The 16688-nt window shown below is 37.1% G+C and overlaps 1 protein-coding gene across 3 annotated transcripts in view; it reads right to left on the bottom strand.

The window, feature by feature from the left end:
* The window catches only part of GRM5 (glutamate metabotropic receptor 5), a 574274-nt gene that overhangs the window by 328865 nt on the left and 228721 nt on the right, over positions 1-16688 (bottom strand). For all 3 annotated transcript variants that reach the window (XM_049890686.1, XM_049890685.1, XM_049890687.1), the window contains exon 3: positions 12179-12428. In XM_049890686.1, coding sequence (XP_049746643.1) covers positions 12179-12428 — 250 coding nt within the window. The remainder of the gene's footprint in view (positions 1-12178; positions 12429-16688) is intronic.

Below are 16688 nucleotides of genomic sequence, written 5' to 3'. Positions count from 1 at the left end.
AGCAGCCAGGGAGAAAAGAAAGGTTTCCTTCAAGGGTGAATCAATAAGAATATGTTCTGACTACTCAGCAGAAACCATGCAGGCAAGAAGGGAATGGGACGACATATACAGAACACTGAAGGAGAAAAACTGCCAGCCAAGGATCATATATCCAGCAAAACTCTCTCTGAAATATGAAGGCGAAATTAAGATATTTACAGACAAACACAAGTTTAGAGAATTTGCAAAAACCAAACCAAAGCTACAAGAAATACTAAAGGATATTGTTTGGTCAGAGAACCAATAATATCAGATATCAGCACAACACAAGGTCACAAAACAGAACGTCCTGATATCAACTCAAATAGGGAAATCACAAAAACAAACAAATTAAGATTAATTTTAAAAAAATACACATAACAGGGAATCAGGGAAGTCAATAGGTAAAAGATCACAATAATCAAAAAAAGGGACTAAATACAGGAGGCATTGAACTGCCATATGGAGAGTGATACAAGGCGATATAGAACAATACAAGTTAGGTTTTTACTTAGAAAAATAGGGGTAAATAATAAGGTAACCACAAAAAGGTATAACAACTCTATAACTCAAGATAAAAACCAAGAAAAACGTAACGACTCAACTAACATAAAGTCAAGCACTATGAAAATGAGGATCTCACAATTTACTAAGAAAAACGCCTCAGCACAAAAAAGTATGTGGAAAAATGAAATTGTCAACAACACACATAAAAAGGCATCAAAATGACAGCACTAAAAACTTATTTATCTATAATTACCCTGAATGTAAATGGACTAAATGCACCAATAAAGAGACAGAGAGTCACAGACTGGATAAAGAAACACGATCCATCTATATGCTGCCTACAAGAGACACACCTTAGACTTAGAGACACAAACAAACTAAAACTCAAAGGATGGAAAAAAGTATATCAAGCAAACAATAAGCAAAAAAGAAGAGGAGTAGCAATATTAATTTCTGACAAAATAGACTTTAGACTTAAATCCACCACAAAGGATAAAGAAGGACGCTATATAATGATAAAAGGGACAATTGATCAGGAAGACATAACCATATTAAATATTTATGCACCCAATGACAGGGCTGCAAGATACATAAATCAAATTTTAACAGAATTGAAAAGCGAGATAGATACCTCCACAATTATAGTAGGAGACTTCAACACACCACTTTCGGAGAAGGACAGGACATCCAGTAAGAAGCTCAACAGAGACACAGAAGATCTAATTAGAACAATCAACCAACTTGACCTCATTGACTTATACAGAACTCTCCACCCAACTGCTGCAAAGTATACTTCTTTTTCTAGCGCACATGGAACATTCTCTAGAATAGACCACATATTAGGTCATAAAACAAACCTTTGCAGAGTCCAAAACATCGAAATATTACAAAGCATCTTCTCAGACCACAAGGCAATAAAACTAGAGATCAATAACAGAAAAACTAGGGAAAAGAAATCAAATACTTGGAAAATGAACAATACCCTCCTGAAAAAAGACTGGGTTATAGAAGACATCAAGGAGGGAATAAGGAAATTCATAGAAAGCAACGAGAATGAAAATACTTCCTATCAAAACCTCTGGGACACAGCAAAAGCAGTGCTCAGAGGCCAATTTATATCAATAAATGCACACATACAAAAAGAAGAAAGAGCCAAAATCAGAGAACTGTCCCGACAACTTGAACAAATAGAAACTGAGCAACAAAAGAATCCATCAGGCACCAGAAGAAAACAAATAATAAAAATTAGAGCTGAACTAAATGAATTAGAGAACAGAAAAACAATTGAAAGAATTAACAAAGCCAAAAGCTGGTTCTTGGAAAAAATTAACAAAATTGATAAACCATTGGCTAGACTGACTAAAGAAATACAGGAAAGGAAACAAATAACCTGAATAAGAAATGAGAAGGACCACATCACAACAGAACCAAATGAAATTAAAAGAATCATTTCAGATTATTATGAAAAATTGTACTCTAACAAATTTGAAAACCTAGAAGAAATGGATGAATTCCTAGAAAAACACTACCTACCTAAACTAACACATTCAGAAGTAGAACAACTAAATAGACCCATAACAAAAAAAGAGATTGAAACGGTAATCAAAAAACTCCCAACAAAAAAAAGCCCTGGCCCAGACGGCTTCACTGCAGAGTTCTACCAAACTTTCAGAGAAGAGTTAACACCACTACTACTAAAGGTATTCCAAAGCATAGAAAATGACGGAATACTACCCAACTCATTCTATGAAGCCACCATCTCCCTGATACCAAAACCAGGTAAAGACATTACAAAAAAAGAAAATTATAGACCTATATCCCTCATGAACACTGATGCAAAAATCCTCAACAAAATTCTAGCCAATAGAATCCAACAACACATCAAAAAAATAATTCACCCTGATCAAGTGGGATTTATACCAGGTATGCAAGGCTGGTTTAATATAGGAAAAACCATTAATGTAATCCACCACATAAATAAAACAAAAGACAAAAACCACATGATCTTATCAATTGATGCAGAAAAGGCATTTGACAAAGTCCAACACCCATTCATGATAAAAACTCTTACCAAAATAGGAATTGAAGGAAAATTCCTCAACATAATAAAGGGCATCTATGCAAAGCCAACAGCCAATATCACTCTAAATGGAGAGAACCTGAAAGCATTTCCCTTGAGAACGGGAACCAGACAAGGATGCCCTTTATCACCGCTCTTATTCAACATCGTGTTGGAAGTCTTAGCCAGGGCAATTAGGCTAGACAAAGAAATAAAAGGTATCCGGATTGGCAAGGAAGAAGTAAAGTTATCACTATTTGCAGATGACATGATTATATACACAGAAAACCCTAAGGAATCCTCCAGAAAACTACTGAAACTAATAGAAGAGTTTGGCAGAGTCTCAGGTTATAAAATAAACATACAAAAATCACTTGGATTCCTCTACATCAACAAAAAGAACACCGAAGAGGAAATAACCAAATTAATACCATTCACAGTAGCCCCCAAGAAGATAAGATACTTAGGAATAAATCTTACCAAGGATGTAAAAGACCTATACAAAGAAAACTACAAAGCTCTACTACAAGAAATTCAAAAGGACATACTTAAGTGGAAAAACATACCCTGCTCATGGATAGGAAGACTTAACATAGTAAAAATGTCTATTCTACCAAAAGCCATCTATACATTTAACGCACTTCCGATCCAAATTCCAATGTCATATTTTAAGGGGATAGAGAAACAAATCACCAATTTCATATGGAAGGGAAAGAAGCCCCGGATAAGCAAAGCACTACTGAAAAAGAAGAAGAAAGTGGGAGGCCTCACCTTACCTGACTTCAGAACCTATTATACAGCCACAGTAGTCAAAACAGCCTGGTATTGGTACAACAACAGACACATAGACCAATGGAACAGAATTGAGAACCCAGACATAGATCCATCCACGTATGAGCAGCTGATATTTGACAAAGGACCAGTGTCAATTAACTGGGGAAAAGATAGCCTTTTTAACAAATGGTGCTGGCATAACTGGATATCCATTTGCAAAAAAATGAAACAGGACCCATACCTCACACCATGCACAAAAACTAACTCCAAGTGGATCAAAGACCTAAACATAAAGACTAAAACGATAAAGATCATGGAAGAAAAAATTGGGACAACCCTAGGAGCCCTAATACAAGGTATAAACAGAATACAAAACATTACCAAAAATGATGAAGAGAAACCCGATAACTGGGAGCTCCTAAAAATCAAACACCTATGCTCATCTAGAGACTTCTCCAAAAGAGTAAAAAGACCACCTACAGACTGGGAAAGAATTTTCAGCTATGACATCTCCGACCAGCGCCTGATCTCTAAAATCTACATGATTCTGTCAAAACTCAACCACAAAAAGACAAACAACCCAATCAAGAAGTGGGCAAAGGATATGAACACACATTTCACTAAAGAAGATATTCAGGCAGCCAACAGATACATGAGAAAATGCTCTCGATCATTAGCCATTAGAGAAATGCAAATTAAAACTACGATGAGATTCCATCTCACACCAGCAAGGCTGGCATTAATCCAAAAAACACAAAATAATAAATGTTGGAGAGGCTGCGGAGAGATTGGAACTCTTATACACTGCTGGTGGGAATGTAAAATGGTACAACCACTTTGGAAATCTATCTGGCGTTATCTTAAACAGTTAGAAATAGAACTACCATACAACCCAGAAATCCCACTCCTCGGAATATACCCTAGAGAAATAAGAGCCTTCACACAAACAGATATATGCACACCCATGTTTATTGCAGCTCTGTTTACAATAGGAAAAAGTTGGAAGCAACCAAGGTGTCCATCAACGGATGAATGGGTAAATAAATTGTGGTATATTCACACAATGGAATACTACGCATCGATAAAGAACAGTGACGAATCTCTGAAACATTTCATAAGATGGAGGAACCTGGAAGGCATTATGCTGAGCGAAATTAGTCAGAGGCAAAAGGACAAATATTGTATAAGACCACTATTATAAGATCTTGAGAAATAGTAAGCCTGAGAAGAACACATACTTTTGTGGTTACGAGGGGGGGAGGGAGGGAGGGTGGGAGAGGGTTTTTTATTGATTAATCAGTAGATAAGAACTGCTTTAGGTGAAGGGAAAGACAACACTCAATACATGGAAGGTCAGCTCAATTGGACTGGACCAAAAGCAAAGAAGTTTCCGGGATAAAATGAATGCTTCAAAGGTCAGCGGAGCAAGCGCGGGGGTCTGGGGAACATGGTTTGCGGGGACTTCTAAGTCAATTGGCAAAATAATTCTATTATGAAATCATTTTGCATCCAACTTTGAAATGTGGCGTCTGGGGTCTTAAATGCTAACAAGCGGCCATCTAAGATGCATCAGTTGGTCTCAACCCACCTGGATCAAAGGAAAATGAAGAACACCAAGGCCACACGACAACTAAGAGCCCAAGAGACAGAAAGGGCCACATGAACCAGAGACCTACATCATCCTGAGACCAGAAGAACTAGTTGGTGCCCGGCCACAATCGATGACTGCCCTGACAGGGAGCGCAACAGAGGACCCCTGAGGGAGCAGGAGATCAGTGGGATACAGACCCCAAATTCTCATAAAAAGACCAAACTTAATGGTCTGACTGAGACTGGAGGAATCCCGGCGGCCATGCTCCCCAGACCTTCAGTTGACACAGGACAGGAACCATCCCCGAAGACAACTCATCAGAAATGAAAGGGACTGGTCAGCGGGTGGGAGAGAGACGCTGATGAAGAGTGAGCTAATTATATCAGGTGGACATTTGAGATTGTGTTGGCAACTCTTGTCTGGAGGGGGGATGGGAGGATAGAGAGAGAGGGAAGCCAGCAAAATTGTCAAGAAAGGAGAGATTGAAAGGGCTGACTCAAGAGGGGGAGAGCAAGTGGGAGTAGGGAGTGAGATGTATGTAAACTTATATGTGACAAACTGATTGGATTTGTAAACGTTCACTTGAAGCTTAATAAAAGTTATTAAAAAAAAAAAATCACCTATATGAGACCGAATGGTCAACAATTACTTTAAAACAAAGATGAAAATGTAAGGGGGCAGGGAGACTAGATTAGTAGAAGCAGAACAACCAGAATGGGAAAATAAGAATGCTCACATGTTGTGAAGAATGTAATCAATGTCAACTGTGGTGTAAACTTTCACCAAAAACACAATAAAATATATTTAAAAAAAAAAAAAAAAGACAGAAAAGAAAGACCAAAACAGATGTCAGAAGAGACTCTGAAATTTGGTCTTGAACATCAAGTGGCTCAAACAAAAGGAAGAAATAATGAAGTAAAAGATTTGAATGGAAAATTTCAAAGGGTGGCTCTAAAGACAAATAAAAGTGTTATAATGACATGTGCAAAGACCTGGAGATTGAAAACCAAAAGGAAAGAACATACTCGGCATTTCTCAAGCTGAAAAAAATGAATAAAAAAATCAAAACTTGAGCTCAGTGGTAATACTGAAGGATTCCATGGGGACAACATTAAACAACACAGAAAACATCCAAAGAAAAGGAAAGGAATACAGAGAATACAGTCACTATACCAAAAAGAATTGGTCTGCATTAAACTACTTCAGGAGGTAGCATATGACCAGTGCTACCGAAGGAAGAAGTCCAAGCTGTACTGAAGGCGTTAGCGAAAAACAAGGCTCCGGGAATTGATGGAATACCAACTGAGATGTTTCAACAAAGGAATGCTGTGCTGGAAGTGCTCACTCATCTATGCCAAGAAATTTGAAGATAGCTACATGGCCAGCAGACTGAAACAGATCTATGTTTATGCCTATTCCCAAGAAAGGTGATCTAAACAAATGCAGAAATTATTGAACAGTATCATTAAATTTATCACATGCAAGTAAAATTTTGCTGACGATCATTCAAAAGCAGCTGCAGCAGTACATCAACAGGGAACTGCAACATAGAAATTCAAGCTGGATTCAGACAAGGATGTGGAACCAGGGATATCATAGCTGATGTCAGATGGATTCTGGCTGAAAGCAGAGAATACAAGAAAGATGTTTACCTGTGTTTTATTGACTATGCAAAGGCATTTGACTGTGTGGATCATAACAAATTATGGATAACATTGTTAAGAATGAGAATTCCAGAACACTTAATTGTGCTCATGAGGAACCTGTACATAGATCAAGAGGCAGTCTTTCTAACAGAACAAGGGAATACTGCTTGGTTTGAAGCCAGGAAAGATGTGTGTCAGGGTCGTATCCTTTCACCATACCTACTCAATCTGTATGCTGAGCAAATGATCTGAGAAACTGGGACTATATGAAGAAGATTATGGCATCAGGATTGGAGGAAGACTCATTAACAACCTGTGATATGCAGATGACTCAACATTGCTTTCTGAAAGTGAAGAGGCCTTGAAGCACTTGAAGATCAAAGACCACAGCCTTCAGTATGGGTTATACCTCAACACAAAGAAAACAAAAGCCCTCATAACTGGTCCAATAAGCACCGTCATGATAAACAGAGAAAATATTGAAGCTGTCAAGGATTTCATTTTATTTGGATCTACAATCAACATCACCAAAGCTGCAGTTAAGAAATCAAAGTACTCATTGCACTGGGCAAATCTGCTGGAAAAGACTGCTTTAAAGTGTTGAAAAGCAAAGATGTCACCTTGAAGATTTAGGTGTGCCTGACCCAAGCCATGGTGTTTTCAATCACATCATATGCATGTGAAAGCTGGACAATGAATAAGGAAGATCGAAGAAGAAGAATTGATGCCTTTGAATTGTGGTGTTGGTGAAGAATATTGAATATACCATGGACTGCCAAAAGAAAAAGCAAATCTGTCTTGGAAGAAGTACAGCCAGAATGTTCCTTAGAAGCAAGGATGGCAATTCTATGTCTCACATACTTTGGACATGATATCAGGAGGGATCAGTCCCTGGAGAAGGACACCATACTTAGTAAAGTAGAGGGTCAACGAAAAAGAGGAAGACCCTCAAGAAGATGGATTGACACAGTGGCTGCAACAATGGGCTCAAGCATAAAAACAGATTGTGAGGATGGTGTAGGACTGGCCAGTGTTTCCTTCTGTTGTACATAGTGTTGCTATGAGTCAGAACTGATTCAATGGCAACTAACAACAACTCACTTCTCAGCCACTTCATTCTGTATCTGCCTTCATACCCTCCATTCAGCCATCTTTTGGTAAATCATCAATTACCTCCATCTCAACAAATCCAAAAGGTGTCTTCACTAGTCCTTCCTCTTGATTTCCCAGAATCTTTTGACACCAGTGACCTTTCCTTCTTTAAACATTTACTTCCATTGGCTTTGATGACACATTACACTCTGGTTTTCCTCCATCTCTGGATAGTCCTTCTCCCTATTTCTTTTTCATAATTCCATCTTTTTTTCCCAGCTATTAAATATTAGGTCCCTCAAAGCTAAATTCTTATACTTCTTCTCTTTTAATTTCACCCAACCCTGGCTTCAGTTAATTCTACACACAGACTACACTCTAACGTTACACTGATACGCAGCATAGATGGTTTAGTGAATGACCCACTAAACATGGTTGGCCCAAGGCAGCTGGAGGAGATTTATAAGTAATTACAGCTTTTCAAGGTGCTGCTTCTCCAGCAGTTTACTGGATACATTTTTTTTTTTCTTATAGCTTTGACTTCTAGTTCTTAAGGATCATCTATCCAAGTCTAGAGGGAGAGAAGGGAAGGAGCAAAAAGAGAGATTGGGAGAATAAATAAAAACAAAAAAGTCTTAAAATATTAAGGAGAGTTATAGGGTGATCTGAATAGGAATTCTTGGGAGGGAACATTGATAAAAAAAATACTAACCTAAATCCTAATGATCTAGGGTAGGTTCTTTATTGGTCAATGGTCTAAGTAGAGCCAGAGATTTGCTATCGGATTGTAACTTCTCCCCTGCTTCTACTCCACAGGAGCCAGACTAGAAGAGAAAAACACTGGATAATGAGTCATGGCAATTGGCTCCTTGTGTGACCTTCAACATGTCGGCCAAACTTTTAGGGTCTCAGTATACTCATTTGTAAAATGAGAGTGAGTAGATGTTCTAAATTCTCATTTACAGTGATTAAATATTGCTTTTCTGCTCATTACCCTCGAACTCCAATTTTTTGAACAACCATACTTTAAACTTACTAGGAAGTAGTACAGCAGAGTGATAACTGATCAGTCTCTGGAATTACACAGACTTGGTTTTAATCTTGCCTTTACAGCTAAACCAGTCTTGGCCATATCACCATTACTCAATATTTATCGAGCCTTTGTAAAATGGACATAATAATAGTACTAAAGGCAGGTTGTTCTTAGGTTTTTTCTTTTCATAGCAAGTATCATCTTCTATCTAACTTACTATATATAAGGTCTACAAGGGCAGGCATTATTGTCTATTTTGTTCACAGATATATCCCAAGCATCTTAACACATGGTCCCAAACCCAGTGCCGTTGAGTCTATTCCGACTTATAGCGACCCTATAGGACAGAGTAGAACTGCCCCATAGAGTTTTCAAGGAGCACCTGGCAGATTCAAACTGCAGACCCTCTGGTTAGCAGCTGTAGCACTTACCCACTACACCACCAGGGTTTCCTTAATACATGGTAGGCACTCAATATTTGTCAAATGAATGCTTGAATGAAACAATGCATGTAAAGTGATTACAATAATAATTAGCATACAGCATTTGATAAATGGCCTTGGTTTTATGAATACCCACAGTGCCAAACAAATAAGGATGTTTCAAAGAGAAGACTAATGAGGTTGGGGACCATATTGTCATTTCCAATATTTGAAAGAGAGCCACATGTTACCTTCAAAGAAAAGCAGATGAGCCAAAAGGTGGAAACTACTAAAAAAATTGCTCAGAAGTGAAGTGAATTGGTGCTCAAGTAGATGCTGAATTGTTATTTCACCATTCAATGCAGGTATTTAATAATCTCATTAAAAGTTATGAATTTATTATTCCATGAATCAAATGATTAGGAAATAACTCTCTTTATACAGAAATACAGAATAAATACATGCTGAGTTTTGGCTTTGTGATGCTGCTGCCAATAAAAACATAGATGGAAAATTGTAAATATAGTAAACACCAATCTACTTCCCTTGTGTATTTGTGGTCAAAGAAAATGTACCTGTTAGTTAATAAACCATATGGCTGAAAAACAAATACCGCTGATTTTGTTTTATTAATGTTGGCAACAGTAGCAGGTAAGAGCTGCAGAATTACTTATCCCCTATCAGAAAAAAGAACTCTTTAAGATCTAGATGATTTGCACATCTTCTTTCTTATCCTCTATACCCTAGTGGTATCCGAAGGCATTTGACTCTGTGGATCCTAACAAATTATGGATAACACTATCACACTGAAAAAAAATGAGAATTCCAGAACACTTAATTGTGTTCATGCAGAACCTGTGCATAGACCAAGAGGAAGTTGTTCAAACAGAAAAAGGGGATAGTGCATGGTTTAAAATCAGGAAAGGTGTGTATCAGGGTTGTATCTTTCCACCATGCTAATTCAATCTGTATGCTGAGCAAATAATCTGAGAAACTGGACTATACGAAGAAGAATCAGATTAGAGGAAGACTTATTAACAATCTGCAATATGCAGATGACACAAACTTGCTTGCTGAAATGAAGAGGACTTGAAGGAGTTACTGATCAGATAAGACTACAGCCTTCAGTATGGATTGCACCTTAAAACAAAAATCCTCACAACTGGATCAATAAGCAACAACATGATAAATGGAGAAAATATTTATTAGAGTAAACTGTCAAGGATTTCATTTTACTTGGATCCACAACTAATGCCCATGGAAGCAGCAGTCAATAAATCATACTACATATTGCACTGGGCAAATCTGCTGCAGAATAAGTCTTTAAAATTTAGAAAGCAAAGATGTCACCTTGAGAACTAAGGTGTGCCTGACCCAAGCCATGGTATTTCCAATTGTCTTATACACATACAAAAGCTGGACGATAAACAAGGAAGATCAAAGAAGAATTGATGCATTTGAAGAATATTGAATATACCATGGATTGCCAGAAGAATGAACAAATCTGTCTTGGAAGAAGTACAACCAAAATGCTCATTACAAGAGAGGATGGTGAGACTTCGTCTCACATACTTTGGACATGTTATCAGGAGGGACTGGTCCCAGGACAAGGACATCATACTTGGTAAAGTAGAGGGTCATCAAAGAAGAGGAAGACCTTCAACAAGATGGATTGACACAGTGGCTGCAACAATGGGCTCAAATATAGCAACAATTGTGAGGATGGTACAGGACCGGGCAGTGTTTCATTCTGTTGTACATAGGGTCACTATGAGTCAAAACTGACTGGACAGCACCTAATAACAACAACATACCGTAGTGGTAACACTGCACATTGGAATTTAAGAACATTGGTTGTGTTCATGTTACTTGGTTTTATGAAACTTACTGATGCATCATTCCTGTGAAGTAGAGATGATTTCAGACAAAATGCATGACATCAATAAAGAAGGAATCTCACTCAATATCATTTTTATGAAGGATGTGGCCTCGTACCAAACCAGCCCCATCAATCTATTGCCATCAGATCAGATAGAAAAGAATTAAGTACATAAAGTGGCTGTCATAAAATGTAGCCAAGAAAAAGCTAAGTCTGATCATGGAAGGTCAGTTAAGCATTTGGAAAATAAAGCAAACATGCTTTATTTAATGATCCATCAAAAGTTAATTATAAGTGAATTGACTTTCTACTTTAGACAGAAAGACTGAGAAAGATACAGTATTTCAAAGTTTTTCTCTGTTCTTTAAATTGGCTGCGCATTGAGAAAAACTATGTAATACATGATAATTTTTGAAAGGAAGGAGCTCACCAACCAGGGATGCATCCCTATGTTACCACTCCTTCAGAAATGAGCCACATTCACACATATAAAATTATAGTGTCCTTCATACTAATCCAGCAGCAGCAGCAGGAATGAGCTGAGCTGTTACACTGCAGTGAACTATCCGGATAATTAAAGTCAATCCCTGGAGAAGCTAACCTTTTAGAAACTTGTGTCATAACAGTGTGGGTACTAGACAAGGTGGGTACTAGACAATACTTTTTTATATAAAATTAGGGAATTTTCTGCCAATGCTTAAAAAATTGGCTCTGAAAGCAATTCTGCGCTTCCAAGGCCAAAATTCTATGATACTACATTGTAAACAACAGTTATATAGCCATTCCCCCCAAAATCAGTTTCTACAGCCACTGAAGCAAGTCTGAAATGTGCTTGCCTCCCAAGGATATCAGACAAGAATTTAAGAACTCACGTCATTTCCTTACAGTCATTTTTTGAGGACTTAAGGAAACAAATCATCTTCATGTGTCGTTACTGTTAATCAGCATATGGCATACCTACTTATTTTCCATGTTTTTTTTTTTTCTTTTTTCCTCCAGGCATTGCTACCTTATGATATTTAAGCTCTATTTCCATTACATATACTAAGACTCCAAAACATCTGGGTTTATGAATCAAAAAACAACCATCTATGCTGACAAATTCCTGGCCTATTACCTTTAGCCATGCACAAGTAAATCTTCTCTTGGTCACTTACCTGCCCAGGAGCAGAAATTCTCCTGCTAGGCCTAGGCGCCTCATAGCCATGAGCAGACCTCTCACCGTCATCCCCTCACAGAAGCAGGCTACCACCCGGGCCTTGGGCAAGTGGCTTCTGAGCTTCTTCAACAGCTTGTCAAAGCTCTGCTCCCCCGCATTGCTGTAGATTTTGTAAGAGTGGGCGATGCAAATCCCTTCCTTGGCTGACATGTCTTTGAAAGCCTCCATCCCACTTTCTCCATAGTTGCCTGTGTGAAAACATAGATAAATATAGGGCCAGTGAAATGAGAGTGTTGGATTCATTGGGTATAATTAGAATGCAAAAGTGCTGGGAGCATGATGGTGGCTTGGTGCTGTTGGGTTTAGAACTAGAAGACCTGAATTTGAGTCTTTGTTCTTTCACTGGCTTGTTCACTTTGGGCAATTTACAATGAAACTACAGTATACATATACACATTGAACTTTTCATTTTCACTGAGAGAATAATATAAAAAATGCAGGCAATCCAAGTCCCACTTTGACTCAAAAAAATACATTATGAGACGATGGAAAATATCAATCTGCTGTTCTTTCTACCGCATGACCCTTTGCTCCTCATTATATGATCATCTCACCTCATGGATTGAGATTTTCATGTTAATAAATTTATAAATACATGTGCTTTAGTTAGGATTGATGTTGTACACATATTTTATAGAGTATTATATATTAGGCATATTATTGTGTATATCATATTATTCATTAATGCTCAGGAGAATTTATGATTTGATCCCAACTGAAAAATCCAGATCCTTGATTGAGATTTTAGTTTTATCACATACAAATATATACATTTATGAACATCATTTAACTAAAATATTACTCTTTGTGACCATAGGGAAGTTAGTGATATGGGGTGAATATTTCTTAAATCCTTTGGAAAATTTGTTGTGTATGGAATAGTCTTTTAAAATAATGGGAAATGAGAATTAATATTGACAATTAGCTATGTCAGGAAGTGTATCAGGACCTTTATGTATGTGATCTCACTTGCTTCTCTCAATAGTATATTGTAGTAAGTATTATGACACCTATTATGCAGACAAGGCAGTTACACACCCAGTAAGGGAAAGCTGAACTCCGTTCACAGATCTGTCTAGCATTGCATGTTTTGCTCCCTCCACTGTTCTATGGCTGACTCTTAGGAGTCTTAGAAGTCCAATTATACCTGCATTTCACTTTCCCATTTAAAGGTCACAGTGCTGCAATTTTAGGTGTTTCTGGAGACTGTTAACGCTCCGTAAATCTTACAATGCTCATTTTCTGAATTCTTAAAAGATTAGGGCAGAGTTAAGGGTGATCAATTAGAAGAATACCGGAGACTATTACGAGACAGCCAAATCCATTGCCATCAAGTTGATTCTGACTCATAGTGACCCAATAGAACAGAACTGCCCCCATAGGGTTTCCAAGGCTCTAATCTTTACGGAAGCAGACTGTCACATCTTTCTCCCACAGAGTGGCTGGTGGGTTCAAAGAGCTGACCTCTTGGTCAGCAGTTGAGTGCTTAAACACTGTACCACCAGGGCTCCTCCAAAAAATGTGCTAGGGAGTCTAAATTACTGGTTTTATACTAATCTTAGTAATCTACCATTCTTTGATTTATTTTTAGCCAACTATTTTTCAACTGACTGTCTTGCCCTTAATGGTTTGTTTTAATGCTGATGCATTTGCATAAATGGTATAAAATTAGGCTTTCAGTGATTGTGATGACAATAATAAAAAATCTCAATAAACATTTAAAGAGGAAAAAAAACAACAAATTAATAATCATTAACACTTCCCCTACCAACAATGGAGAAACTATAAAAAGTGTGTCTTTGATCTTCTTGAAGTAGAACTGAATACAATTTAAGCAATAGATAGAATGAGGAAAAACCTGAGGAAACAAAGATACCTTTTTCCAGTTGGAAAAAAGAGACAATCATGAAGAAAATGTGGCATAAAATATGAAGCTAACATATGATATCATTTTAAGCAACTGGTGGGAGGAAGAATAAACCCATTGAACATTCTTTAAGTAGCAGAAAGTTTGTAACTTTGGGACTATGAGAAGAAAATATAATCATAACCCAACTACTTGGCTTATAAAACTAAAACCCACTTCCATAGAGTTGATTCCAACTCATAGCAACCCTATAGGACAGAGTAGAACTGCCCGCAGACTTTCCAAGGAGTGCCTGGTGGATTTGAACTGCTGATCTTATGGTTAGCAGCTGTAGCTCTTAACCACTATGACAACAGGTTTTCCTTGGCTCTTAGCTCATATTATTTACATAGTCATAATGATTCAAATGTCAATTACTTATTTTTACCTTTTAGAATCCTCATAGGCAAAATGAAAACTTCATTATATAAAAATGTTATCACTATTATCAACCTTTACAATGAGAATTAAGGAGAACTATGACAGAGGTTGAAAGATCAGGGGATGCTGATGGAAAGACTAAGGGTATTAAAATCTTCCACTCATAATTTGGGACATAAAATTTATCATTCTACAAGGCAAATATTTTTATCTATATAATATAAATAATGTGGGTCATAGTAGAAACTCAATATATATTTTTGTTGAATAGAAAGAAGGAACGTAAGTGGCCCAAGGAGTGTTCCCAAAGACTGCTATGGAACTGGTGTCTAGGTGTGTTCAGTGCTGGCTATACTATTAATGGGAAAATTTTAAATCTGACAGACTAGAGCAAAAAATTAAGCTCATATATCATGTACTCTCATCCATATTCCATGGATTAATATACCATTGCAATGAAATAGATTCCAAGTTTTGGCCAAAGCTCTAATTATTTCGAATCATACTCTGGAATCTTTCTATAGCATGACCCATATAACATAGAATTTAGCTTAAAATAGGACATTATTGTATCTCATCCAGAATGTTTTATTACTGAAAATACTAGAGGGATTTCATTTAGCAAATTCACTTTAGACATTACTTTTATATTTATTCTAAGCAGGGGTTATATAAGGAATATTTGAGCAAGACGCGAGTAGTGAATTCAGTCGGGGGCGGAAAAAAGGTAGTATTGCATATTTATGCAGTGACTTGGATTTTTAACTATATGTATAAAATGGTATTTACGGAAATGTGAACCAGGGCTACTAGATATTGTCATGAAAGTATATGCCAAGTGGTTTGCTGAGTTATGATATGCCCTGTTTGTGACCTTTTCTGCTGTCTATCAGGAATGCAGCTAGAAAAAGAAGTATGAACCTAAGAATAAAGTTACAAATACAAATTCACATATGGCAAAGGACATAATATCAAATTACTGCAAAAAGAATTCATGACAGTTATAATCGTCACTCAGGTCAAGGACAAGTGTGAGCACCTTCTTTGGTTTTGTGATATAGGTTTCTGAGCCCTGTATTTGAAAGTTCTGATATCTAACCTACCTAGTAACTCTCACTGACATATTTAGGTTCAGCTAATTATTACAGAAGAAATTAAAATAGAATGAAATCTAGAAAAAAGACCAATTTTGGAACTTCATTTCTGAATTTCTATGAAATTACCAAGTAAAAATAAAAAAGACAATTAAATCATAAAATTATGGTTCAGAGAACACAGATTTGAGCTGGAACTAAACATTTGGAAATCATAATTTGGATAGCAATAATAATAGATTAAAATGTTGACTATTAGTGGAAGAGAGCTCTGGATTATACTCAAGAAATTGAAACAGTTATCCATTAATACAGAAGGAAAATCTGACAAAAAGAATGAAGAGAGAACCAGGAAGAGAAACCAAGAGAAGAGAAGAAAGTGCTTTTATTCTCTTCTATACATCGACTATGTTAAATACTAAAGTAAGGTGAGTAGTGAAAAGACTCACTGATTTTTGGTAGCATACCCATTGCTGTCGAGTCAAATCTGACTCATAGTGACCCTGTAGGACAGCGTAGTTTCCAAGAAGCACTTGGTGGATTTGAACTGCTGAACTTTTGGTTAGCAGCCATAGCTCTTAACCACTATTCCACCAGGGTTTCCATCTGGTAGCATAGAAGGAGCCAGATAGGGGTGGGCTGTGTGTGAATAGGGAGTAAGAAAGTGAAGACAATATATTTACACAATTTCTTGGAGAAACTTGGCAGTGAAGGGGGAAGGGGGAACAAAGAGGTAAAGTGGTAACTGGAAGAGAATATGGGAACCAGAGAATAGATTCTGTTTGGTTTTAGATGTTTTTTTTACCTTAGGGCGAGTGCTTAGCACAAAGTATGGCACAGAGTATCAATACGTGATAGTTTTATCATCATCATCATTATCATTATCATCATCATCATCAACAACATTCACCGAGATCCTGTGGAATCATTTGGTAGAAGGTCAATAATAACATGTACCAAGTACTGCACTAGTCACTTCAAATACAACATCATCATCATCTAAATTAACCAACCCTGCAAGGTAGTTATTTTCAACATTTACAAATAAGTCATTGATGGTGAGAAAA

Source organism: Elephas maximus, chromosome 7 (genome assembly GCF_024166365.1).
Source record: "Elephas maximus indicus isolate mEleMax1 chromosome 7, mEleMax1 primary haplotype, whole genome shotgun sequence".
Classification (NCBI taxonomy): Eukaryota; Metazoa; Chordata; class Mammalia; order Proboscidea; family Elephantidae; genus Elephas; species Elephas maximus.
This window is presented reverse-complemented; position numbering and strand designations above follow the sequence as displayed.